This window comes from Clarias gariepinus, chromosome 17 (assembly GCF_024256425.1).
Source record: "Clarias gariepinus isolate MV-2021 ecotype Netherlands chromosome 17, CGAR_prim_01v2, whole genome shotgun sequence".
NCBI lineage: Eukaryota > Metazoa > Chordata > Actinopteri > Siluriformes > Clariidae > Clarias > Clarias gariepinus.
In genome coordinates this window covers 26,882,501-26,909,087 of record NC_071116.1, presented here as the reverse complement: position 1 = coordinate 26,909,087, position 26,587 = coordinate 26,882,501, and the positions used below count along the sequence as shown (strand labels likewise).

General features: G+C 37.8%; 2 protein-coding genes across 4 annotated transcripts in view; one reads left to right on the top strand and one right to left on the bottom strand.

Moving 5' to 3' along the window:
* Positions 1–353: 353 nt before the first annotated feature.
* si:dkey-106l3.7 (uncharacterized) lies at positions 354–14,126 on the top strand. 2 transcript variants are annotated; one of them, XM_053476117.1, is made up of 6 exons: positions 354–1,118; positions 4,545–4,715; positions 10,718–10,844; positions 11,126–11,214; positions 12,490–12,587; positions 13,157–14,126. In XM_053476117.1, the coding sequence occupies exons 1-6, from the start codon at positions 492–494 to the stop codon at positions 13,224–13,226; spliced, it is 1,182 nt and encodes a 393-aa protein (XP_053332092.1). In that variant the 5' UTR covers positions 354–491; the 3' UTR covers positions 13,227–14,126. The 2 variants fall into 2 exon arrangements, with proteins under 2 accessions (XP_053332092.1, XP_053332091.1); XM_053476116.1 differs by having other exon boundaries at positions 357–1,118; positions 10,715–10,844; positions 13,157–14,124.
* Positions 14,127–14,363: 237 nt separating this feature from the next.
* The window catches only part of rnf208 (ring finger protein 208), a 17,787-nt gene continuing 5,563 nt past the window's right edge, over positions 14,364–26,587 (bottom strand). For both annotated transcript variants that reach the window (XM_053475884.1, XM_053475885.1), the window contains exon 2: positions 14,364–16,336. In XM_053475884.1, the coding sequence (XP_053331859.1) occupies positions 14,763–15,656 (894 nt within the window). In that variant the 5' untranslated portion in view covers positions 15,657–16,336 and the 3' untranslated portion in view covers positions 14,364–14,762. The remainder of the gene's footprint in view (positions 16,337–26,587) is intronic.

Here is a 26,587-nt window from a genome sequence, read left to right as displayed (position 1 = left end):
TGAATAAGTCAAATTCCTCTCATGGAAGCATAATCATGCTAACTGACTGAAATACCACTGTTTTTTTTTTTTTTTTTTTGACAGTTTAGGTTTGGATGTTAGCCCAAGTGACTACAGGCTGTTTGCCTTTGAGTTTCGGTTTATGTTATGTGTGTGGTTTCTGTGTCTTTCTTCATAGAACCCTGTCACGTTCAGACGTGTCGAGGCAGATCAAGACTTCTGGGAAAGAATCAGAGGAAGCGCGAAAAGTCAAGTGGCCGTTCCACAGGGCCCAATCTGGGAGGATGAAGGAGGAATGTGGGCGGCCCATGACGGATGTCTTGAAGTCTGCGCGACGAGTTTCAGGCTGTACTTCCTGCTCAGTGCCGTCCGTCATCACCTGTCAGGTAGGAAAGGTGTTGCGCCCAGCGCTAAGACAGCAAACACGCTGAGGTTTTCCCTCAGACGGAGCTTGACAGGCTGCGCCACTACTGAGGCTACGAGAAATACTGATGAATCTGTACAGGAGTTTTGGGTGTTTGCTGGAAACCTGGGTGACTGAAGGTTACCCGGTTCAACGATCAGGCTCAGCAGAGGGTTTGGGAAAACATTCGGACCCAAACGGCAGCGACTCAGCATTTGCAGACTCCCTCAGACTTACAGGACCTCCTATCCGGTCTGAATCTGAAGACTCTGGAGTAGAGTTGCCATCTGTGATCAGCCCTGCGAGCTCACAGCGCCGTGTTTTGACCTCACAAACTTCACAGCCAGTAGATGATGACTTACGGCCATCATCATCCTCGCCAGCTCTTTCTCACTGCTCCTCATCCTCGTCATGTTTCTCATCAGTGCATAAAGGAAGCTTAAAATCGTCCGAAACAGCCGGGCTCAAAGTGGAGGAGGCATTGCGGAGAACCGAGCCAGCTTGGAGGAGAAGTGTGGATAGCAGCCTTAGACATCGTTCGAACACAACTTCAATATCCAGTGGTTCTATTACACCATCTATACGCTCCAGAGTGGGAAGCGTGGGGCCAGGAAGGCCTTACAAACAGCCGTCTGATGAGCAGAGATCAGCAGAAACTCACAGATCAACACACACACCGCAGCAACCTGAAGTCGGTAACAAAGAACCAGAAAAGGTAATAGTCATCCAAATGTATATGGCACGCTATTTTCAGTTATTTATTTAATTTAGTTTCAAACAGTCAACCTAGAAAGTATAAATCTGTCAAGAGCTTTAACGCATTCTGTTCAACCTTACAGTGTTCATCAAAGTACAGGGCGTAACTCATTTCCAAAGGATGCTGCAATTGGGTTAAGGGGTTTAGCTAATATGTAATGTCTCAACCATGAGTGGGAAAAGCTGCAGCGATAATTCTGTATTGTTGCAGTTGTGCAATAGACAAGTAGTTTAAATACAACTCTGCAATCCTGCAGCTTTAGTACTCTTACTGTGGTTGGCCATACAGTATTACCACATTATCCATTGTGCATATTTACACATTCGGGTTTAAAGTGGAATTATGTTACTATATCCTACTCATAATCTTCAGTTTTCCCCCAAATCTGGATTAAACTTTTAAAGGCGATGCTTAAAGAAATGGCATTTATGCATCAAACTTTTAAGTGGAACAGTCTTATGAAAATTCATGTTTGGTGCATTTCTTTGCTTTTTTACATTTAAATAGGAGCTACTGTATGAGGCTCCAGAATAAAAACTTATTTTTAATAAACTACCTATTTTTAGAATCCTAGTTCATGCCAAAACGGGACTTTTTTATTAAACAGAATAACAAACCACAGTTTATTTCTATATAATTTCTTGCTACACCAATGCACTTTTCCCAGTGTTTCACTAGTGCTTGGACACCATAACTCCCAGCTGAGTTCCTGTAATGTGCAAGTGGTGTTGGTGAATGATTACCAGTTTCCAGAGACAAATGCGTACCAACTTTTCCACAAGTTGGTTATCACTTAATTTTTAAGAATTAGATCGCTAAATGTTAACAGGAATGCAGTGGGCTCTGAACTACCTCGGCGGGGATCATCACTCACAGACATACAGCCTTCTTTTGCACCAATTAAATGTTTGTCTGTTTTCTGTAAAGGTCAATCCGTTTTATGCCTTCATTTATGAGAAATTCCACTAGCCACAAGTCCTGGTTTGACTCAAACGCCCCTTGTTGTTCTTAATCTAGCAGAACAAATTGAAAGTAAAGATTAATTTCCCAAACAGTATAAAGGATTTATTTCTTTTGGCCATAGATAGATACATTTAAAAACTGAATCGTGTCACCAACTGAGCAGCAGTTGCACTTATCGCTTCTTTCCTACAAGCTTGGATAATAATCTGTTCTCCTCTTGTGCACTTCACTAAGGCAAATACGCACACGTGCACTTTTACACACTCTCTCTCTTCTATACGGTAACGTTTACCGTGGTCAGTGTGAACCAGTTCATCAGTTCAGGTGTGTTAAACTGGAATGGAGCCAGAGCGAAACGGATCAGCAGGAATGTGGAAGCGGTTAGAATGCTGATACTGATAGCAGCTTGTGCAGGACGTGTTTCAATACCAGTTAGGGAGAGGTGCACGTACAGATGGGGAGTGTCATTGAAATTCGCTCTGAGGCACTCTATGATTGCGTTACGTTTGTTTTAACAAATGATAATTACTCTAGCTTAAAAGTAAAAAATAACATAAACAAGCAAACAACGTAAACAAGCTATTCCAAGAAATTGCTTAAAAAAACATTTCTTGCCATTATAGATCAGTAAAGAAGAAGCTAAAGAACTAAAACAAAAGAAAAATTTTAGTGTAGTTTATATCTTAGTAAACAAGGTAATTTAAGCACTAGCATAATAATAAATACTAAAAGACATAATCATAAACTAATATTAACACTGCTTTAGGGTTAGGGTAGCTTAAGAATCAGCATTATAATAATTATCCGTACTTAAAAGCTAGCTTTAAAGGCAAACTTACATTGTAGTAAATAGACCAGCATTAAACAGGAAAACAAGCACAAAAAAGCTATTAAAAACAGGCTAATCCAAGAACTAGCATAAAATAGCATTAACATTAGAAAAATCTATCCTTATGGAAACAGGCTCAAGAACTAGCATTGTAATAAGAATGCTAAATTATCGACTATTTTATTAAATAAAAACACAGACTAGCGTTAGCGTGAACAGCGTTGCTCAGGAATTATCATTATAATAATTATGCTTACTCAAAACATAGCTGTTAGCTTTTAGAAAACCTTGAAGATTCTGAAAATAAGGGCATTGTTTCCGCGAGCACACACACACACACACACATACACATACACATGGCGCCACACTGCGTATGACCAGCCATTTTGTCTAACACAAGGTTCAGGTTCTGTATATTCACAACAGGTGCATGTGACTGCATTTACTCCAGTTGGGACAACTATCATCTGAAATATTCACCAAAACGAATGAAATAGGGTCGAACTTACCCACCAGTCAAATCACCTACATGCTCTCTAGGAGCTCCATGTAGGGTGGCGGGGGTGTAGCATGGAACTCTGGGCCCCATACATACAGTAAGTGTGCTCATTGGGGGCCCTTTATAATATGATCCATATCTCTTATACGTATATCATTTCAGAATTATAAGGGACATCCTGTCACTGGGGCCCTGGGTAGTGAACACCCCCCTCCCCCCCATAAAACGCCTGAGGGCAGTGAAATTAGTTACACACAGGACAGAGGCATTTACAGTATTTGCATCAAGTTTAATCATACTCAAAACAATTAATCACTTTTTTTATTCATAAGAGCACTCGGGGGCGAACAAACATGATTAAGAGTGATTACAACAAAACACTTGCAATATTATGTGAAATGCAACAGTCGTGCCGGAGCCGCGGAACAAAGAGTGTGTATGGGGGCAGCGAGGAAACCTGAAACAATGAAAAAGAGGAAAATCAAGTTATTATAAACTGTAGGATAAAAAGGTCTTGGAATAGAGAGAGATTTGAAGATGATTTTATTGCCCTCATCCAGCTGTAAATGTGTGTTAATCTCAACCGGATTACACAAATATTATTTCTCTTTACTTTGGGAGAAAGAAGGGGTGGAGCATCGATCCACCTGTGTAGTGTGGGGACAATGTAGTGATATAAAATAAAATTAAATAAAAGCTGTTTATCGCTGACTCGATAATTAGTGCTCAGTGATGTTACGTCCTCAAAACGTCAACAAACTGGCAATTGTTCTGAATATAAAAGCGTAAAAAATGTGAAGTGTTGCACAAAGCTTGAGAGTTGGCAGCTTTGGCAAAAAAAAAAAACTAACCCTATAGTAAACCGGCTAATTCAAGAACTAGCATGATGATAAACACTGAAACACAAGCTAGCACTTAAAAACCATGCTAATTATATATTATTTTACACTAATCAAATAAAAACACAAGCTAGCACTCGAGGATTAACAGGGTAACCCAGAAATTAGCATTATACGTGTACTAGCATTTGAAAAAGCATAATTATAATGCATTTTTGTATGTGTATGTGTGTGTGTGTGTGTGCGTGTGTTAGCAAGCAGCAGGTGTCACTGGGCCTGAATGGGATCATCTGCCTCCTGGGTTTCTCTACCTGGAGCAGATGTGCCGGATGCTGGAGGAGATCGCCCGGCTAAAAAGGGAGAACCAGAACCTGCAGCTGAGGATGAAGAACAGCCAAGATGGCACGAGAGAAACGGAAACAAAGGTGAGAATTCCTCAAGCTTACTTTAAATAAGAACAGGATTGTGCAGGAACTCACTGTCACTGCATTCCTGTGGTCTTTATCAGTGTGTTCTGATCATTAAACAGGATTCCGTTGCACGCACAGACTTTATAACCTTCCTCTGGGTGATTATCCAACATAGATTGATGGTGATAAATTAATGCAAATCAGGCACTGCATTGCGTTCTGGAGCTAGTGATATGCAGTATGATATATAAGTGTTGCGAATACATTTAAGGTAGGTTAGGTGAGCCTATTATATTATATAGGTTAAGTGTGTTAAATGCATTTTCTATGTATAATATTTTCAACTTTTATCAGGATTTTAAACAATGATGGAAAACTTCAAAGCACTTTTGTACTGTAAGTCGCTCTGGATAAGAATGTCTGGCAAATGTCTAAGTAAAAATGTAAATGTAGAACTAAACCCCATTATAAGTCGTAAGGAATCGTTTCCAAGCAGACTTCATTAATTAATGTTAAATGTTGAATATTTGGTAGGTAAGATAAGAAAGTTGTTAAACAGTAAAATTCAACCCTTTACATACATCAATCACGTTTTCATTCTAATTATAATGTCTTCAGTGAGGGAAGTAAATATCGTACACAATTTGATAAATACGTTTTTTAAAAACATAAAAGGATGTTTTGCTTCTTTATTTTTATTAGGTAAGATATTTTAACCGACTAACACCGTTCTATGGGTTTTTTTTTTTTGGCTCTTTTGTATGACATACAAAGGTAGCATGCAAAGTATTAAAGCAAAAGTGAAATTCAATGTTTTAATGACAACCTTAATTTCAAAATAATGACAATCAAGATAATAAGAATCATTCAATTATTTCATGCAATGCAGTTGATGCAATACAATAAATCAATATTTAGCATGGGGGAGTGGTGGCTCAGGTGGCTCAGGTTGTTTAAGCCCTGCTGTCGGTGGGTTGCCACACCCCAAACTATCCAGCTATTGCATGCAGTGCCGGTCCCAAGCCCGGATGAAATGGGAGGGTTTCGTCAGGAAGGGCATCCGGCGTAACCTGTGCAGAGTTGTGTGTGCAGATCAGATGGTCTGCTGCGACGACCCCTTTGACTAGAATAGAAAGAAAACAAGTTTTAGTATGAAGTCCTTTATTCTTCAAAACCTGCTGCATAACCTGGATATAAAGTCAAAAAGACGCCTAAAGTACTCTGTAGTGGTGTTACTTGCTCAATCCACCCCGGCTCGATTACTTCCTGAAGATCATGTACAGAAATTTGATGCCGAAGTTCTCAATTTACTGTGATTAAAAGTGAAAGCCACATACATGTATTTATTTCATTAATTAATTTAATAAACCAGCTGATTCTTCACAATTTTTCAGCCAGATAGGCGAGAACGTCACCTGATATCACCTGCTTTTGTCCACAAGAGAATTTTTAATTCACACATACATATAATCATTTTGGCCACCACTGGACAGGCAGAGTAAAGCTGCCTTCAGATTGGCTGCTAGTTCAGTGTGAAGTGGACTGCACTGGGTATTCAGACATTTTAAGTGCGATTCCAAACCACGAAGATGACCTCATATTAATATCAAGCATTAGTAATTAATGTAATGTTTAAATTTCATTGAAAATATCTTTAAAATATATAAATACATCTTGAAAATAAATTAAATTATTTATTTATGAGATATTTGCAGTGCATGCTAACAGTGCTAAAAAGTGTCTCATCTAGATCAAAAGGGATTTTTTTAGATAGTATAATATAACCACATTTTTTATAATAATTAGTTTTTTTAAATACTTCTCCTGATCCATTCTTTGTTTTTTGTTTTTTAGATATGCATCCACATTTATATTTTTATCAGATAAAAAGAATTTACTAAATTTACTAAATACAATTCATGCCCTTTGATGTAGTGTTAAATTTTTTAAAATTCAAATCTTTCAATGATCTTAATTGTCATTCAGATGAAACTTGGCCAATTTAGATTTCTCATGAAAAAGACAAACCTGAAAAAGTGTATTATTCTAAAATGCTAATTGTTAAGATATTGCAACATTATTTTTTACAGGTCGTAAAAGTTCAAAGTCCTTTATACAAAAGTTACAAAGTGTTGACGCTGAAGACTCCTTCTGTAACTGTTAATAAATACACAAGGTCCTTACAGAAAACGTCACTACATAGACACTGCTTTTCTTTGTTAAATAGCGAAGCAATCTCACACTCCAGTCACGCAAACAAGTACGTGTAAATAAACTGTTGCTATAGCAACAGCATATTAGTTTTAGGGCAATATCCAAAAATATAACTAATTACTCCTTAGACAGTTTCCTAGTTTTTTTTTTTGTACAACTAACACTGCCATCAATCTGTAATCCGATCCAACCTAACACCACGACTATTCATTTCCAGATACGCGCCTCCAGTTACCGCCTCTTTACAGCTCAGCTATCGTTACCTATAATTATCTTGTTTTTAGCTTCTCAGAATCTCATAAGTCGGTGATGTCATAGAGTCAGACATATGTCCGCCTTTCTTGTATAATCTCACAGAAATTTTTGTTTTCTTATAAAACTCAATAGCTGCTAAACAACTCCGATGAACAACTCGAATGACCTGAGTTCAGATCCTTCAGAGAAACAGGAGGGCATTGTGGCGGTAATAACAGCGCATACTTGTGTTGAGCAGCTCTTTTAATTCGTGTGCACGTTAATGAGACGTTTGTGAAACGTGTGTTGTCCGTGTCAACTTTGAAGCTGTGATTTGTTTGTCCTTGGCTCGCACATTGTTTGTGTAATCACACATTTGCAGTGTTTCGGTATTTAGGTTGTGTTGACCTGAATAGAAGGAGAATGTTGTGTTTGTATTAATAAGCTTTTAAAGTAAAAATCAAGTAAATATCCTGCTTGCATTTATTTATGCTCTGTTTTGTTTGTTATGTTTAAGTAGTTATTTTTAAAAGTATTTGTAGTAGCTGTTACTGTTACTTAGATGTCCTAATTTGTAGTATTTGTGTTAACCTTGATGTTTTAAAAGTAGTATTTGTGATGTTTTCAGTGTTTGTTAAGTGTTTGTGTGAGGCTAAGATCACATTTAAGTAATAACCCAATAGTTTTGATTTCTTTTTTTTTATGTAAATCACTGTCTAAATGCTATCTATAACTTGTGGTAGCCTTTAAAACACATTTTATCCATTATTTGTATTGAAAATTGCATTATTATTTTTTTAAATAATCATATATAGGGCTCAGGATTGTGCAGTATAAAGTGACATCTTTTTATTAAGCTCAAAATAGGCAACACGATGAACTAATTTATTTTTTTTTAACCAGCTATATAAACATGACTGAACAATTTTCAGCAAAATATAAAAATGGGTCACATAGGTACAAAAATAGCACAGTTACATATAATCACATATTTATATGGTTGTTTTTTGGTTGTTTCTATGGCCAAAATAATAAAAACAATAATTATAATAATAATAATAATAATATGCTAATTTTTAAAGGTCTTCATTTTTGCTATAGTGGTAAAATTTACCCTTTATAAAAGTAATGGTAAGTTTCATTTTACCTGACATATCTGAAAACCTAAATACACAGTTTGATGTCTGAAGCCGTTAACACACACCGCCAAGGCTTCTATATAAGCACTTATAAATATAAATATATATTTTTATCGCCATTGACCTCTGATGAAGAAACTAATTTTCATCTACTATAATAAACTGTACTACACAGATCTGTGCCATCGTTGAGTTTTAAATCAAATTCAAATTTTATTTGTCACATACACAGTCATACACAGTACGATATGCAGTGAAATGCTTGTACGACCGCCAGTGACCTTAAAAAGAAAATAAAAACTATATATAAGGAATAAATATTAATAAAAATAAATGAAATACAAAAGAAAATAAATGTAACGAGGAAAATAAACAAAATGTACAAATAAGGGCATAATAAAAATATCACAAAATATAGGAATAGGGGAGATATATATATATATATATATATATATATATAAATTTAAAGTGGCATTAAAATGTTTTAAAGTGGCGGAGTGTCGAAGTGTTAAGGGTTTTAAACCCAACATTTTGTTCTGTATAGTATTTGTATTATCCATATAATTGAACCTTGCTTGTCAGACAGCACAGATAGCAGAGAGACAGGTGAATAGCAAGGTGGGGTAGTGTTTGTCTTAATCTTTCAATCTATGTAGTATTGTTGTTAACCTTAATGTTTTGGTTTGTGTAATATTTGTATTAATCTACGGGTTTGTTTCGGAAAGGAAATATGTCGATTTGCCATTGAGTGTTAGCCCTAACCACTTTAACACACAGTGAGAATTTAGTAATGATCTGAGAACGTTAAATAGTCCAACCTAAGAATGTTAGTCTTGAACGATCAAGACTAACACAGGAGTGATGTTCGTTTCATAATATCACGCTTACAAACTGAGATCTGACCCTTTCAGTTCCAGCGCTGTCTTACATTATACTATGCTATGATCCTCTATAGTATGTCTCAGCATTTAAATGTATTAGACAGAAACTAAGTGCACCCCTGTGTAGTCTTTACTGCCCTAATATACAGTGTGACTTTGGTGAACATATAAGACTATCAGTTTTTTCACAGGACCGCACTTTGTTTCACACTGTAATATCACACTGTTAAACTGAGATCTGAGGTATGGTGTATATACTGTAATATAATGCTGTGCTATACTCAGCCTTTGAGTGTCTTGGAAAGAAACTAAGTGGACTGGTGTTGAGAATTTAGAAAAGATTTGAAAACATCAGACTTTTCATCCTAAGAAATGGTAAAGCTTTTGTGGTTTTTGAAGGAAAAAACAGAAATGTTTTCAGATTTTCGCCAAAATACATGCAGTGGATATATTTAAATTAAAATATAACAATTTTATACACACACACATATCTATCTATCTATCTATCTATCTATCTATCTATCTATATATATATATATTCACTCAAAAAATGGTAAGGGGTTAGCCCTTGTGTGTTTCCAGTGGAACAAAAAAATCTAAACACGTTTTCCGATTTTGACCGAATTCATACCAGTCACCAGTAGACTCAAGACTAACACAGGGGTGCACTTAGTTTCATAATTTTAGCCTCAAAATCTGAGCCTTTCAGTTCCAGCGCTATGTTACTGTACATTATGCTGTGACGTGCTATTCTATATCTCAGCTTTCAAATGTATTGGAAAGAAACTAAGTGCACTCCATTCTTAGTCTTGACTTCCATAATGTACAGTGTGAGTTTGGTGAAGCTCTGACACTATCAGTTCTTACACCCCCCCAAAAAAATCGTAAGGGCCTTTTTTTGGTGTAAAAATTAGCATTTTCTGATTATTATCAAATTCTCACCAGTCATAAAAACAATCACGTCTAACACAGGAATTCATTTAGTTTTATACAATTATTCTAAAAAACTGAGATCTGAAGCTCTGTGTTATTCTTTGCTATACTATAACTCAGCTGTTGGGATCTTAGAAAAAAAAAAAGTGCACTTGAGTGTTAATCATAATTGCCATAACATACCATGAGAATTTGATAAAGATCTGTCCAATTTTTTTTTAATTGGTTTCGTTTTTCTGATTTTGTTCTGATTTATCTAACATGGTTAAGATTTGAGTTCGTGTTAAATTTCTTTAACGTCATGATTCGTGTATTATACTCTTACTGTCTGGATTTCTATAAATTTGTGCTTGTATCATTCAGGGGTTTTAATCACCTGTATATTTCTGTCTTGTGGTTTGTAATAGTGAGCGATGAATATTAAGTAGATACCCTGTAGAGTACCTGCAGACTTATTGTTCTATACTTGTATAGCACTTTGGTCAGCGGAAGTTGTTTTAAATGTGCTTTATAAATAAATTTGATTGATATACAACATGTTATATCTGATGTATGCAGTAGTTAGTGTTTAGCTTCTTTAATCGTCATGGTGACTGAAGTTCTTTGCACACAGAAGGCTGATATCGACTCCACAGATGGTGAGAAGCTTGACTTCCGGGATGCAGATGGTCGACCAGGACTTTCTTCGGAGGCTTTCCGTCGAAGGAGTGTGTCTGATACGTGGACTTTTCTCACATCGCGAAGTGAGTCAGTGTAACAGTGTGTAAGGGTATAACATCATTCATGTTTCAATGAAAATTAATAAATCAACATGATATTGGTATAACAGTGAATAATAAGTTATAAATAAAATACGAAATCATCACTTCATGGACAAGGTTGTGAGTTTTACAGTTAGGCCAATATGTAGGACACTGACCCCTTAACCAGGCAGATGTGTTCCTAAAAACATGCAATCAAGCAAACTTTGTGAACTTTTATGTATGACAGATGCATTTACGAGGTTGTGTTATTTTTCTTGTAGGTAAATCTAAAGCCCCTCGAGGTGAGCGCTTCCCCTCTACAGAAGTTTTACTGGAAGAACCTGAAAACCTCCAGCCTGGAAATGCACAGGTACTGGTAATTTGCAAGGGGAAAAAAACAACAACTTAGGTTTAAAAACTGGTTTTGAGTGCTGAATGCCAACGTGTTGCAACATGAGCACATTTACTGCGACATATTAAAACTTCCATTCGCCCTCCAACAATCTGCCTGTGCCACTTTTGTCTGGGGATGACTTGTACCAAAGTTGTGTAGCAGTTTTGGAAACCCCAAAATACTTCTGAGAAAACAGTGAAAATCTGAGAAAATAATCTTGAATAAATGTTGAATATCCCGAAGACATATACAAATAAGGAATCTAAAAAATGTAAAAAGAACAACAACAAAAAACAATGTTTTCATGTAAACATCTATTATTTACTGGAATCTTTTAATAGAAAATAGCAGCTTGATTTGACTATAGCTAAGATATATTGTAATAGGTAATAAAATGTTTTGTAATAGTTTTACAAAAGGTCATTTTTTTTTCTTAAATATCTGATAAATTTGATTTATCATAAACTTGTGGAGTCCATGCCAGCTTGGGTGTCTTGTGGTCCAATGATGTACTGTACTAAACACTTAGAAATTCAGACTGTCATGTAAACATTTCTTAATAAATAAATAAATAAATAATTAAATAAATATAAAAACTAGCAAGTGAAAATATCTAAAATGTTTGAATCTGGTTAAATCTACGTACAATTTCTTAAAATAAAATAACAAATAAATTAATTAAAATTAATCTTATTTTTAGACAAATTTTACTAAATGTTTGGAATTTCTTGTTCAATTGGCAGATACTTTGACTAGCTTTAAGCATTTATTTCCCCCCCCAAAAAAATATATTATTATTATTATTATTATCAACTAATCAAACAATATATTTTCACTCAAAAACAGGTTAAATTTGTCTCCAAATAAGAGTCTTATATTCAGTTTTATGTAAGTTAAATATAAATTTCACTAGATTTAAGATGTTACTCTCGCTAGTTTTTTTTTTTTTTTTTTTTTTGCAGTGTACTAAATGCTGATAATAGAACTTATAATACCTAAAATATGGTCTGATGAATGTTATAAAGTATTCAAAACAGCTGTCTTAGACTTTAGGATGTCGCTGCATATAAATAACATCGAGTACTGGATGAGTAAACCACACTGAACAGTGTCAACCAAATCCATTCAATCTTCACAGTAAAGCCTGTACACCCGGCAGGATTGTCGTGTCACTGAAATGAATGTGTTAGGTAGCTGTTTGTGTCGTAACGATTGTTTGTTTAAACCCTTTTTATCCCTTTGCTCATCCAGCTGGTTGAAAAGGAGCAGCGGAAGGCGAGTAACAGCCTGAAACAGAAGATTAGTTCAGTCAGATGGAATGAAAAGTCAAATGCAGCCAAGAGCAGCAGGTGAGATTTTGGCACACCCAAGATAACCGGTGATGTGTGTTATTGAACCTAGTGTTTATATTAAAAAAAAATTATTAGACTTATATGGAGCTTCTGTAGCCCAGCTGAATTTAAGGTGGGTTGGCATCTTTCAAATTCATGGTGTATTTAGTAAAAAATGAACTCGCCAAGACTAGCTGTAAAGCTAACCAGAAAAGACTGACTTAGTCTTATTTAAAAACACTTATTTAAAAGTGTTATTTAGTTGTTGTTGTTTTTTAGTATTTGTTCTAAATAACTTTAAAAGATTCCATCTTGATTCCATTCAGTGTGACTGCGAGTCTCACTTGAGCTTTGGAATGTCTTTTTGAACAGAACAAGGTTTGTGGAATTTGGCTCCAATGACTTACATTGTGCTCACGTTCCGGATGACAAACTTCACACTCAGTGAATAAAGAATATTTATAAGGACAAACACGGATTGTAATTTATTTACATGCATGGATTTGACAGACTTAAGAAAACCCAACCTATCCATTTAAAATAGCATTTTGGTCAATTTCATTTTGGTTTCTTTTTTTTTCCTGAAGCCAAGTAAACGAGAAAAAAAGGACATTCAGGCAGCTGTTCAGGAGCAGAAGAAAGACCACGCGGTTCTGACCCCCTCCTCAGACGACCAAGACGCAGAAGAAGTAGCGAATCCACACCGGACGCAATGTGAACGTTCTTTACACCTTATGTAACATGAGTTTTGTATAAGAATTTTATATAATTTTGACCACAACGGATACAATCTTGGTTTACACAACGCCTAATGTTTTTCACATTTAACTGGCTAAATTTCAAATCCTAGCGATTTTAATTTGAAGTACAGGTATCTGTTAAAAATCACAACTTAAATAATGGTTGAATGAGAAACCACCATGATGGATCAATACTACATGTTGATTTATGACATTTCCAGCTAATGCTATGATGCTATTGTATGTATACAGCTAATTGCTAACTTTATTGTCATTTCATTTAAGATGAGAACTCCAGGCCTAGACCTTAGTGATGTTTACGGGCGTTAAAGATGCGGTGCGAACACGAAAGGTGTTTCAGCATGGCATTTTAGATTGTTATCATGCGTTTGAGGAAGGTTTAGAACCTGGGTTGGGTCAGGTGTGACGTGGTTTTCGTTTTACACACACCTGTTTATTCCAGATCTACATTCATATTAACCTCGATCATTAAGCCTTGAGTAAGCTTGGCGGTATTTGAATGGATATTAATAATGCATATTAGATGCATTAAAATAAACAAAGCACTTATAATGCTCTGGGATTCACCTTTTAACTTAAAAAAAAAAAAGATAAAACTCTCAGGTCAAAGAAGCACTTGGAAATTTCTCAGGATACCAAACTTTTTATATTGTACATTATAAAGAGTGTATAATATTAGATATTGTGTTAATTTTTGTATTGTGGTATTTTTTTAAAAATATTGCTTGCTGCTAAATTCTGTGCTGATTTCCGTCTCTTTAGTTTGTCTCTTTAGTTTTCTCAGTTGTATGTTACTGTTTCTATAATATTTAGTATTTTATACAGTATTTATGTACAGTAAAATATCCTGTATATTTGCTTTGTTTTGCAGTTTGTGCCATGTGTAACATGTACAGTATAAAGCTCTTACAATTGTACAGTATACACCAGTGTTTCTGAGATTTTTTTGTACTTTTTGTTGTTTTATTTTTGTTGCTAAAGCTTTCCTGATCAACGGTTTTAATTTCAGACAATGGAAACCGTTTCGACTTGATTGATTTATTTGCTTTATTTGTCCCAGGAGAGATTGGGAGACAGAGTCTCCTTGGCATTCCCATGTGAAGAGATGTCAATGACAAACACATCCAAACAAGATAAACAGGGACTTTTAGGGAAAAGGGATCATTCAGTTTGTACATAAAATACATTTACTCTGATATAACATTTCTCTTGGCTCCTTGCACAAGTGTCTCTTTCACTTCTTTAAAGTCCAGACAGCATCCGTCTGCGCTAAATAGATCTATAGATAATATTTGCATTGGCAGGGTAAAACGGATTTTTTTTGTTTTTTTTTTTTAACTAGTGCGGTCACTGGTTTTGTTGTTTTGTCGTTTCATGGTTTTGTGGATTTGGCTCGAACAGTGCCACCTGGTGGACTGTTTTAGATCTATGTCTACATGATGCCGCAGGTGGAGAGCGGGTTAGCGATGTGGCACGTGCAGGCCGATTGGCAGTACTGGCGCACCGTTTGGTAGCAGCTGCGGTCGGCGTCTCCACCCCACTGTACGGTCCCTCCAGGCTCAGATGGCAAGCGGCTCAGGATGCTGGTGTTGATGGCGAGCGCGGCTAAACCGTAGTCGGTAAAGAGAACGGTCTCGCGGCGGCACGTGGGGCATGAGATGAACTTATACTTAGGGCAGGACTCGTACAGGATCTGCAGGCACTCTTCACACACCGAATGGAGACAAGACAGGATTCTCGGACGCTTCCCTGCAAAATTGTACATGTGCCCACAAGTCGGGCAATCCAGTGGCTCACACGGCATGACTGGGCCTGAAGATGTTGAAGATGAGGAGGAGGATGAGGTGGACGAAGAGCGCAGGACATACTGGTTCACGATTACATCATCCATCTTGTAGTGAAATTGGTGATAGCATATCTCGGTGTTGCTAGCTTTGCGTTGGGCTAAATAGCTAGCTTCACGACGTAGGACTGGTGCTGGAGGCGATGCCAAAGGACGGGGGTTGATCAAGGTGTTACCGTTCACCTCGACGGACAGGTCACTGCAGGCCTGGTTGACGATGACTTCACCTTCGCCTCCTCCATCCCAAGCCACACGAGGAGGAGGTGCAAAGCGTGGCTGTGTCACAGGAACAGGACACTCTCGTGGAAATTTCTCCGACTGGATGATTTTGACGGTATCCATTGGGATGGTCACAGGCTGGCGCCTCAGACAGGACATTCGCTCAGGAAAGAGTTGGATGATCTCTGCAGCTGCGTGTTTGTGTTTGGTGTTCAACACAAGCCTGTGAATGGTATAATCTTCGGTATAATCCAAGAAGGACATTCATTGCAGGGAACGTGAGGACGCATGCTTTTGTCCATTGTTCTTGCACTGGCCACTCTTCTTGGTCTAATGTAGATGGCAAAAGGACAGATTACAGCTTTGAGACTTTAGCAGTGTTCAAGAGGTTAACGCAAGTGTACCTCAACGTCCAGTTCTTTGTAAAGTCCAGTGACTTGGTGGATTATACCCTGTTTATTAACACTTCAGTTGATACTAACAAAAAAAAAAGTTTAATGCAGTATTACAAAGGATTGACAGAACACAGTACATAATATATAATTACAACTGTACTATTTAAGTTGGCACTATCTGTAAATATACATATATTTGTACACCTTATAAGCACCTACAGAAAGTCCCTTTGAGAAGGTGTATAATATCTGAAATAGTGGATTTGTGTAGTAATGTTCCAAAGTCAGGTGCACAGTCAATGGACAATCCTGGGATTAAGTCCGGGATTATGTTTCTTCCACTTCAGGAGTTTAGTTTTTTAAGTAAGTGGTTCTTGAGGCAATGGAAATACCTGGAGGTTTCCGTCCTAGTCTTAGAGAGCTTAGAATTCCTGAAGAGGTTTACATGTATGAGGGAGTAGGTCCAGTCTTGACCAGTTGCGGAATGTCCCAGGAGTCCGGCCAGATCTTGTCTATGTCCAAGGTTGTTACTTTTGGGTGTTTCTTTTCCTGTGATGAAGATAAAACAGATGGTTATGTGATAAGTGTATATAGTTATCCACTCCTGCTAAAATACCCTGCTTGGTTTGATCCAGTCGCTAAACTGGTTACTGGGTTGCTAAACTGGTTATATCATATATGTGACCAAGTGCTGGTACAAAAAAACAAACAAAAAACAACTGAATTAGTGAATTAATACAACATTATTGACATTGTAATGAAAAAACAGTAAGGCATATCAAATTAATCAGTTTAGACAAGTTGTATACAACGACACATGAGCCAGAATAGGGAGCAGGTCCATAACAGAACACCCTGTACTCACACAATGAAACACTCATTCAGACCCAGAGGGAATGAAATGCAGTGAATATGCAGACAAACATAAAAACAAAGGACACCTTGAGAACATTTGGAGGTCAAGAGGTTAAAACGTTACTTGCTGCTTCTAGATTTAAGATTATGTTAGATTCTAAAGCACCAAAGACTTGTCCAACACACTGGACAAAAAGGACATCTTAGCAAGAGAAATATTTCTGAAAAACCTAGACCTATTGGCAGATTTTGCTTCTTTCAAGAAATACATTTCAAAAAGCTAGCAAAATTATTTGCCAAAAGAAGTAATCAGTTTTTGCTAGCAATTTTATTCACATATGACTAGAAATCAATCATAAAATTTGTCCTGCGCCCCTGTGGCTAGCAAGTTACTAATGCTAACGCTAGTTATCAAATGAAGCCGCTAGGATCCTGAGACCAAAAAACATTAGCAGGAGAGTTAGCGTTTGCCAATTTTTTTTTTTTTTTTTTTACTTTTAAGGGGACCTATTTTCAAAATTCTGTTTTTGTTTTTTTTTTGTTTTTGTTTTTTAGACATTTAGATGGGTTTTCAGTGTGTATACAAATCTAAGATTAGAAAATATTCCGTGTTCCCCCCCCCCTTGCTTTATTGGATTATTGAATTGGGTTTAAAAGATCCAATTAGTCCCCCTAATGTGACCTCATATCAGAAGATCCCCTCCCCTGGCTTGTTGCTGTTCTTTGTGGATAGTAGCTCATTTACATACATAAATACTGAGACTAGAAGCGAAATAAAGAAAGTGAGAAGTGGAGAAGAAAATGCTTTATTTGAGCTGAACCATACGCACTTTGGGGATCTCTGAGACTTAAAGAAAGATTAAAAAATCATTAAAATATGGGACCTTTAATGATTCAGCTAAAGACAGCCAATGGGGTTTCTGGAAAATGTCCAGCAATATATTTAAGGTAGAATGCTGATTTTAAACCCAGATTTCTATACAGAAACACGCCACACTGTGTTACTGCCCCGGTTTTTAGCGTGAGCCCCAAATCCCAGGGCAGCCCCTCGAAGCTAAGCTCGGTCACAGAAAAAAGCGAGCATGTGGTGTTTTTCTGTGAGAATGCCTGCAGTGAACACAGGACTGACCTTGCTGCAGAGCAACCTGTCCCAACCTTACAGAGTAACTGCCCCAGCTCGGGAGGACGGGAGGCAGATTGCGAAATAGACGTCGTTGTGTAGGTTTGTAATGAGTCACTGCACGGGAACAAAAAGCAGTTCAGTGTGCGGTGTGACAAGTGAGATCTAGTCATCAGTGAGAAATTCAGAGACATTGTGTGTGTGTGTGTGTGTGTGTGTGTGTGTGTGTGTGTGTTATTTGTGCTTTTCTCTTGACAAAGACAGGAAGAAGCGTGGAGAAGTGACACATTTGCAGTGGGTGGATAGAGCGATGGTGATGGAGAGAAAGGTGACCTACATGAAATATGAATAGTGTGAAGAGAGAGAGAGAGAGAGAGAGAGAGAGCATGGTTTTAGAGAGTGCTGCTATTTTGGGGATATTTATTTTTTGTCAGTTTCAGAGCCGCCCCTCAACGCTTCATGACGTCACACCATCAGAATGAAACACTTCCTCTGAAAAAAGGAAACTTTCAAAATTGCCTACAAAATTGCACCCCCACACACACACACACACACAATAGAGATGGTCTATAAAACCTATCACTGTAAATGTTCTTTGGTCCTCAAAGGAAACTTTCAAATGTTCCCTGAGCCTTAAATGTTTAACATCCGAGTGGACGATCTAACAATATAATACTGATACAGGGCAAGATTTTTGTTTACTTTGTGGAAAAAATAAATAATTTAAAACTTTAAGTATTTTCGGGTATGCAGTATAACCTAGAACCTTGCAATAAAATCTAGAACCCTAAAAAACTGTTTAAATATTGTTAGATGTAACTCAAAATGACTATATGCTACAATATGTCGTAATATTTCACTGAAATATAAAATTTTATACTGCAAGAAAAATAATGTTAAATGTAGAGATGTTCTTTGGTTTGTTCCTCGGATGAAACTTTTAAAAGATCAAACAATATAATACTGATAGTGATTATTACATCATAACTTTCTTCTACTCGGTTTAATAGTAAGATCTTAATCTAGAACTAGATTTAAGGGTTCTTTGTTTTGTCCCTTTGTGTGCAAAGTACTACGCGGAACCTTACAATTAAATCTAGAGCATTAAAGCGATCTTTATATCATTTATAAGAGACAGACAGTATGACTATGTGCTTCCTTTTTCTTCTTTTTCATGCAACAGTTAGTCCCATCTGAGTAATCTGCAAACCCTGAAATCTGGAAGTTAATGGAGCTGATATACTTAAGCGAAATAATTTTAAAGATTGAAAGAAACATATGAGATTTACAGGACTGTCCATCACCTCAAGCTCAACTTTTGGTTTCATACTGTAGTACCAGTAAGACTAAAGTTTTAAACTACTTTCACCTCGTCGGTATTTATACTAACAGACGGTCACCAGCTCAACCAGGAGCGGTTATTTAGTTCCACCAGTCACAAAAGATGTGTTAGCAAAACAAAATAGCTGGTTCAATAAACAAGCTAATCATAAGCTGTATAATAGCTGTATAATACATATATATACAGTAAGTCCCCTACATACGAACATTCGAGTTACAAACTTTTAAACACACAACCATGTGTTTGCGCATGTTCAATCAAGTTAATCACATGCTGGACATGTGATTAACTTGTCACATGTGTGCATGCTCCGAATGTCCGGATGCGAGCATAATAACAGCAGTGATAAAGATGTAAGTGATAAAAAAGTACTGCTAAGAAGCAATAACGGTGGAGACAAAAGTGAAAATAATTGAGAGAAAGGAGCAAGGTGAAAAGATGGCAGACATTGCTTGTTCTTTTATTTTTCTTGTTCTGTTTTGCAATCTACTGTGTACAGTATAGCCGATTGTGTTAGTATCCTAGAGCCTATAGTATGTTTGGTGGACTTATGAACAAATTGGACTTACAAACGAGTTCTTGGAACTGTATATATGTATACATTCATTCATCTATTTATCTTCTAAGGTGATTATCCTGGACGGACTTGCTGCGAACCTGAAGTCTGTCCCACAAGACTTCGAGCACGAGAGTACACGTACACGTACACACACACACCCACACACACACGCACACACACACACACACACACACACACTTATTGACACAATACTGGTTATTCGGCAACCAATGACCCTAATCTGCATGGCTTTGCACTGAGAGAAACCCACCAACATACAGTAGGGACATCATACAAACTCCATGCACACAGTGAACCCTCGACTCTCTATATATACAGTATATATATAGTTAATCAATCCACAACTTCTGACCAATCAGGACGGAGCTTCATCAGCATAGCGGTGTAACAGCGACTCAACACGCTCTGCCCTCCATTTGCTAAATCTCTGCAAGTCTTGAAGCTGTGAGCCGCCATCACTCACACTCTGTGAGGTAGCTCCAAAAATAACCACACACACACACACACACACGCACACACACACTGCCATCTGACTTCAGCACAAGCTGGTGTCTCTGTAGGAATGTAATCTGGTGGATAAAATGGCTGCCGTACTCGCTGGAGTCTCAGTACATCAGCAGGATAAACACACACACACACACACACACACACACACACACACACACGGTAACACACACATACATACATACACACTGTAACACAACACACACATACACACGGTAACACAACACACATACACACGGTAACACACACATACATACACATACACACGGTAACACAACACACACATACACACGGTAACACAACACACACATACACACAGGTAACACAACACACATACACACACGGTAACACAACACACACATATTGTACACACGGTAACACAACACACACATACACACTAAAAACACAACACACACATACACACGGTAACACAACACACATACACACGGTAACACAACACACATAAACATGGTACCACACACACACATACACACTGTAACACAACACACGCATACACACGGTAACACAACACACACATACACACTAAAAACACAACACACACATACACACGGTAACACAACACACACATACAGTAACACAACACACACATACACACTGTAACACAACACACACATACACACTGTAACACAACACACATACACACACGGTAACACAACACACACTTACACATACACACGGGAATACACACACACATATACATACACACGGTAACACAACACACATACACACGGTAACACAACACACATACACACGGTAACACAACACACGCATACACACGGTAACACAACATACACTTACACATACACGCGGTAACACACACACATATACATACACACGGTAACACAACACACACTTACACACGGTAACACAACACACATATACACACGGTAACACAACACACATACACAAGGTAACACACACACATACCTATACACACGGTAACAAACACACACATACACACGGTGACACACACATACAGTAACACAACACACATACACATGGGAACACACAATCATACTGTACACGTTCATACATACAGTAACATAACACACACACACAATCTAACACATGGTAACACACACACACACTCATATACACAGTAACACAACACACACTTATTCACATGGTACACACACACACACACACTCATATACACAGTAACACAACACAACAAACACTCTCACAAACAGCAGAACAACATCACACATACTGTAGACATTAACACAACACTCATACAAACACACAAACAGCCACTCAGTTTCTCACCACAACACACACTTACACAAACAGCAATACAACACACACACTTAACATAACACAACACAACACACATCTTTTTATCTTTTGTTTATTTCTCAATAATAAGCACAGTATTTCACACACCCTCACACATCCACGCAAACACGCCCTCACACACAGAGCGGTGGTTCTGGTGCAGTGTGTGTGTGTGTGTGCGCGCGCGCGTGTGTGTGTGTGTGTGGTGATTCAGCTCTTATATAAGCGGCTCAGGACAGAAGCCGCAGTGATGTTAAAGCCTCCTGCTGCTCCAGCTGCTGACATCTGCATCATGGGCCAGAGGTGGGGCACCGACGCTTCCCAAAAGAACAGGCTGCCAATGTAATAAAATAGATGTGTGTGTGTGTGTGTGTGTGTGTCCCAGTCAGCACAACACACAGTAGGAACTACTAAAGGGGGAGGAGCGGGAAGCAGTGCAGGAGTGTAAGTATACAGGGTTTTAATGAGGAAATGGAGGGTGGGTGTGGTGGTGCACAAACACACAAAGCCCTCCCTATATGGGGACTCAGAAACACACACACACACACACACAGTATAAGTAACACTAACATTACAAAGCTGTATGAGCTGAAGCATTCATGCTGAAAAAAAAGTCTGTACACATTTTCCCGATAGTTCAATTAAGACATTTAGAAGTCTGTCCAAACTTTTAGTTAGTTTTTAGATAAAGTAGTACAAATAGGCGTTCAATTCAAACCGGGAATTTTGATTGTGCAGAATAACAGAACGCAGTGCTGAGATTAAAAACTTCCCGTTTTTTCCCTATATAATCCAGTTCCACTAGCGCTTGGACACCATCAAGGTAGAACTTTTCAGTATGCCTGGCCTCCCAGGAACTCCTTTAATGACCCAAACATGTGGACATGGCTTGGAGCGAGGACAGGACTGTACAGGGGACGTAGCACTAACTTTTAAAATAATATACACTTTTAAACATCATAGAAACTGCTTGCATTAGTATTCACCCCCACCCCGGAACCTGAACCTTTCCACTAGAACCTTTCGCTTAGAACTGAAGTTAACCTTAACACAAGGTGTTGCAAAGTTCATTACTCATAGCTATGGTTCTCCCTGAAATGTTAATGCTGTAGCCTTTTAAAAGACTTTTAACCCCTTTTCAAAAACACCCCCCTGACATGCTTTCCTTGGCATTCGGGCCTTTTTCTTTATGATGAACAGCGGGTGTATCTACATGGAGATGATGAGATGATAATTGCACATGTCGACTCCCTTCAACTAATTAGGTGACATCTGATGGAACTAGTTGAACCACAAATAATTTAGAGGTTTCACAACAACAAGGGTAAATGCCTGGAAATAACGTCTTTTACTTTTTCATTAAGTAATTTTGCAAACAGCATTGATTTTCTTGAAACATTACAGGAATTATGTGTAGTTGCAACATAAAAAAGTAAAAAAGGCGAGCGAATACTTATGCAAGAGAAGGTCAGACACCTTAAATGAAAGATTTCGTTAAATAACAGGGAGATCTGGTCTGGACCAACCATAACTCATTCTTAGCGTAGTTTCAGCTCAAGACGCTAGTCGCCGCTACGGAGCAGCAGTCTTTATAAATCAGCGGCGTATGGAAGCACATTATGGCACGTCATTAAAGTCGTATTAATGATGGAATATACTGTAGGCCTGTTTAAGAAGTTTATTTTATTTGATATCAGAACTAATAGAGAGACTTTTAATTAGCCTATTTCATAACGTGACTAATGCATTAAAATTGGCGATCACTTTTAATATTAAACAGGTGGCAAACAATTTGGCTCTAAGTGGCTAAGATCGTATAAATGGGTAATCATGGTGGTGTCCAGGAAGCAACAGATATGGCAGCGATACAGCGTGTTGTGGTGCTAAACGGAAGACGGAATTTTTACTTTAGGCAAAACTTCAGCTCTTTTCATATTTGGCCTGGAGTGGCTATTTTTTAAAAAAGTTTCGCCTTCCTAGGCAACAGATTATGGAGCTTCTTGACCTGCTCAGACCTGCGCTTGCCAGGCCAACGCGTCGTACTTACTGATTTAATTTAGTTAAATGAGAAAATAAACTTAAGAGATTTAAACCCCACATCAATTAATTTTTTTTGAGTGATTCCTCTTCTTTGTCTTTCGGCTGTTCCCTTTCAGGGGTCGCCACAGCGAATCATCTGCCTCCATCTAACCCTATCCTCTGCATCCTCTTCTCTCACACCAACTAACTTCATGTCCTCTCTTACTGCATCCATAAATCTCATTTTTAGTCCACCTCAATCTGGCCTCTCTGACTTTATCTCCAAAACATCTAACATGGGTTGTCCCTCTGATGAACTCATTCTTGATCCTATCCATCCTTGTCACTTCCAAGGAGAACCTCAACATCTTCAGCTCTGCTACCTCCAACTCTGCCTCCTGTCTTTTCTTCAGTGCCACTGTCTCTAAGCCGTAGAGCATCGCTGGTCTCACCACTGTCCTGTACACCTTTCCTTTCATTCTCGCTGATATCTTTTTATCGCACAACACACCTGAAACTTTTCTTCACCCATTCCAACCTGCCTGTACCCGCCTCTTCACCTCCTTTCCACACTCTCTGGTGCTCTGGACCGTTGACCCTAAGTACTAAAAGTCCTGCACCTTCTTTACCTCTGCTCCCTGTATCCGCAACGTTCCTCTTGGGTTCCTTTCATTCACACACATTCCGTCTTACTGCGGCTAACCTTCATTCCTTTGCCTTCCAGAGCATACCTCCACCTCTCCAAATTTTCTTCCACCTGTTCCCTGCTCTCGCTACAAAGCACAATGTCATCTGCAAACATAATTGTCCATGGAGACTCCTGTCTTACCTCATCTGTCATCCTGTCCATCACCAGAGCAAACAAAAAGGGGCTTAGAGCCGATCCTTGATGCAGACCCACCTCCACTGCCACTCCAGATACACTCCTCATACAACACCACAGCTCCTCTCTCGGCACCTTGTTCGTACGCCTTCTCTAAATCTACAAAGATACAATGCAACTCTTTATTACCTTTTCTGTTTTTTCTGTGTGATTGTAATGCTTAAAACCTCTACTCTGTCATCTCATCGTATTCATTCCATAAGTGCGCTATACATCCCCAACCACTGTGATGCTTCACATTGTTTCTGGAGCTGGCGAAGAGTGTTGTCAGCTGTTTGTTAATCAACTATGATTGTATACCCGGTTCGTTTCACCGCCACTACAGGCTACATGAAAATATTAGCGACAGTTCAGTGATTTAATTTATATATGTGTCTATTATGGCATGCTATTGATAAGTTAACCTATGTCGAAATAAACGTTATTGAAAGAATTTTGTGTAATGTTTAATTTGCAAAGAAAGTGCTGTCTTTCCTACCGCTGTCAGGCAAAAAGAGTGAAAAATCGATTCCTGAGCAACCGATGTCAGACTTAAGAAGACGTCTAAGGGACAGTTCGGGGAACAGACTTAGAAAAGTAAACAACTTAGGTAAGATATATCTTAAGAGTCTTCTTAGCGCGCTAAGAGTGTGTGTTATACCTGCATGAATATATCAGCGGTGGTGACACTTGCCAAACATACTGTAGGCGTTCGTCAGTTTACGCAAGTGAAGGGGGCCGATAGCGCTTTATGCTGCTATGCATGGTCCACATTGAAGATTTGCACTTTCCGAAAACCATGCCACGTTCAATTAACTTACTTAATATCTGCTGATGTAATTATTAAAGAGCATTCTGTGCTCATTTGAGTACTCTTAGTTATAAACTCTTTATAATGAACATCCTGTAACCATAATTAATCCTTTTGTCTTTGGTCTTCTGCACCCATGTGCTGCAATGATTGACACTCTGCCTATCCGGTTCTATTTTTGATTAAGACGTGAAGAACACAATGACATTCATTTCAAAGCCACCAATAGAATGACATCAAACTCACGAGACAGTAACAAATGAGCTTCTGCATGAGCTGTCATTTGCATTAATCACAGGTCTATTGTTAGCTGACCCTCACTGTGTAATAAGCCGAGAGTTTATTGGGATCTTATACAATGTGACAATAATAATCTTAAAACGACTGCTGAAATCTCAGTCTAAAAATGGTTTCTGGGAACATTTTATCACACATGTACAGTATGCTGGTCATTATGGGGCTAAATCTAGGTTAGGATTTCTGTAAAGCTTCTTTATGACAATGTTCGTGAACGCCTATTGTCAATACAGATTGTCTATTGTAAACGTTCTGTATAGCTCCCTTATGACAATCACTGTAAATGTCTTTTGTAATGACAAATGCATAAATGTCTATTGTCAACATCTATTTTTAAATGAATGTTTATTGCCAATAACCGTACATCTCTACTGTAAAGAAAAATGTCCATTATAAATGTTCTGTAAAGCTCCTTTGTAACAATGTCTATAAATGTATATTGTAAACCAACAGGTCTATTTTACATGTATATTATAAATATCTGTTATAAAAATCGAACGTACAAATGCGTATTGTAAAAGTGCACCATGAATGTCTATGGTCCTTAGGAAACAATTTCTATTTTAGAACTAAATGTCTATTGTAAGCATTATCTTTGTTATCCTTAAACACCCTTTTGGGTCAATTTCTGTAAACGTCTTTTGTAAAGAACCATGTCTAATCTAAATGTACACTGCACTTTTTCATTGTAAAAAATTTATTAAAAAAATATGTATGAAATTTTGTTTAAAAAATGTCCAAAACTGAAAACGTCCACTGTCTATTTTAAAACTAAATGTCTATTGCAAATGTCTTTAACCATCACCCGTCCATTATGTCAATGTCTGTAAATGTCTAATGTAAATGTCTGTTGTAAATGTTCTGTGAAAACGCCTTCTGACAATGTCCAATGTCCAATGTCTACTGTGTACTGTCTAGAAAAAAGTCTATTGTAAATGACAAAAGAAGAGTCATCGATCACTGTTGTGGTTATCTGCTGTACTGAAACAGGTCTTTTGTAAAGAAAAGGTCTACTGTAAAGGCATAACAATAAAAAAGCTAAAAATTAAGCTGAATGTTGTGAGTGTCTCTGGACCCTGGAGACATGACTCCACAAGACATCCTGGGGTGCGTT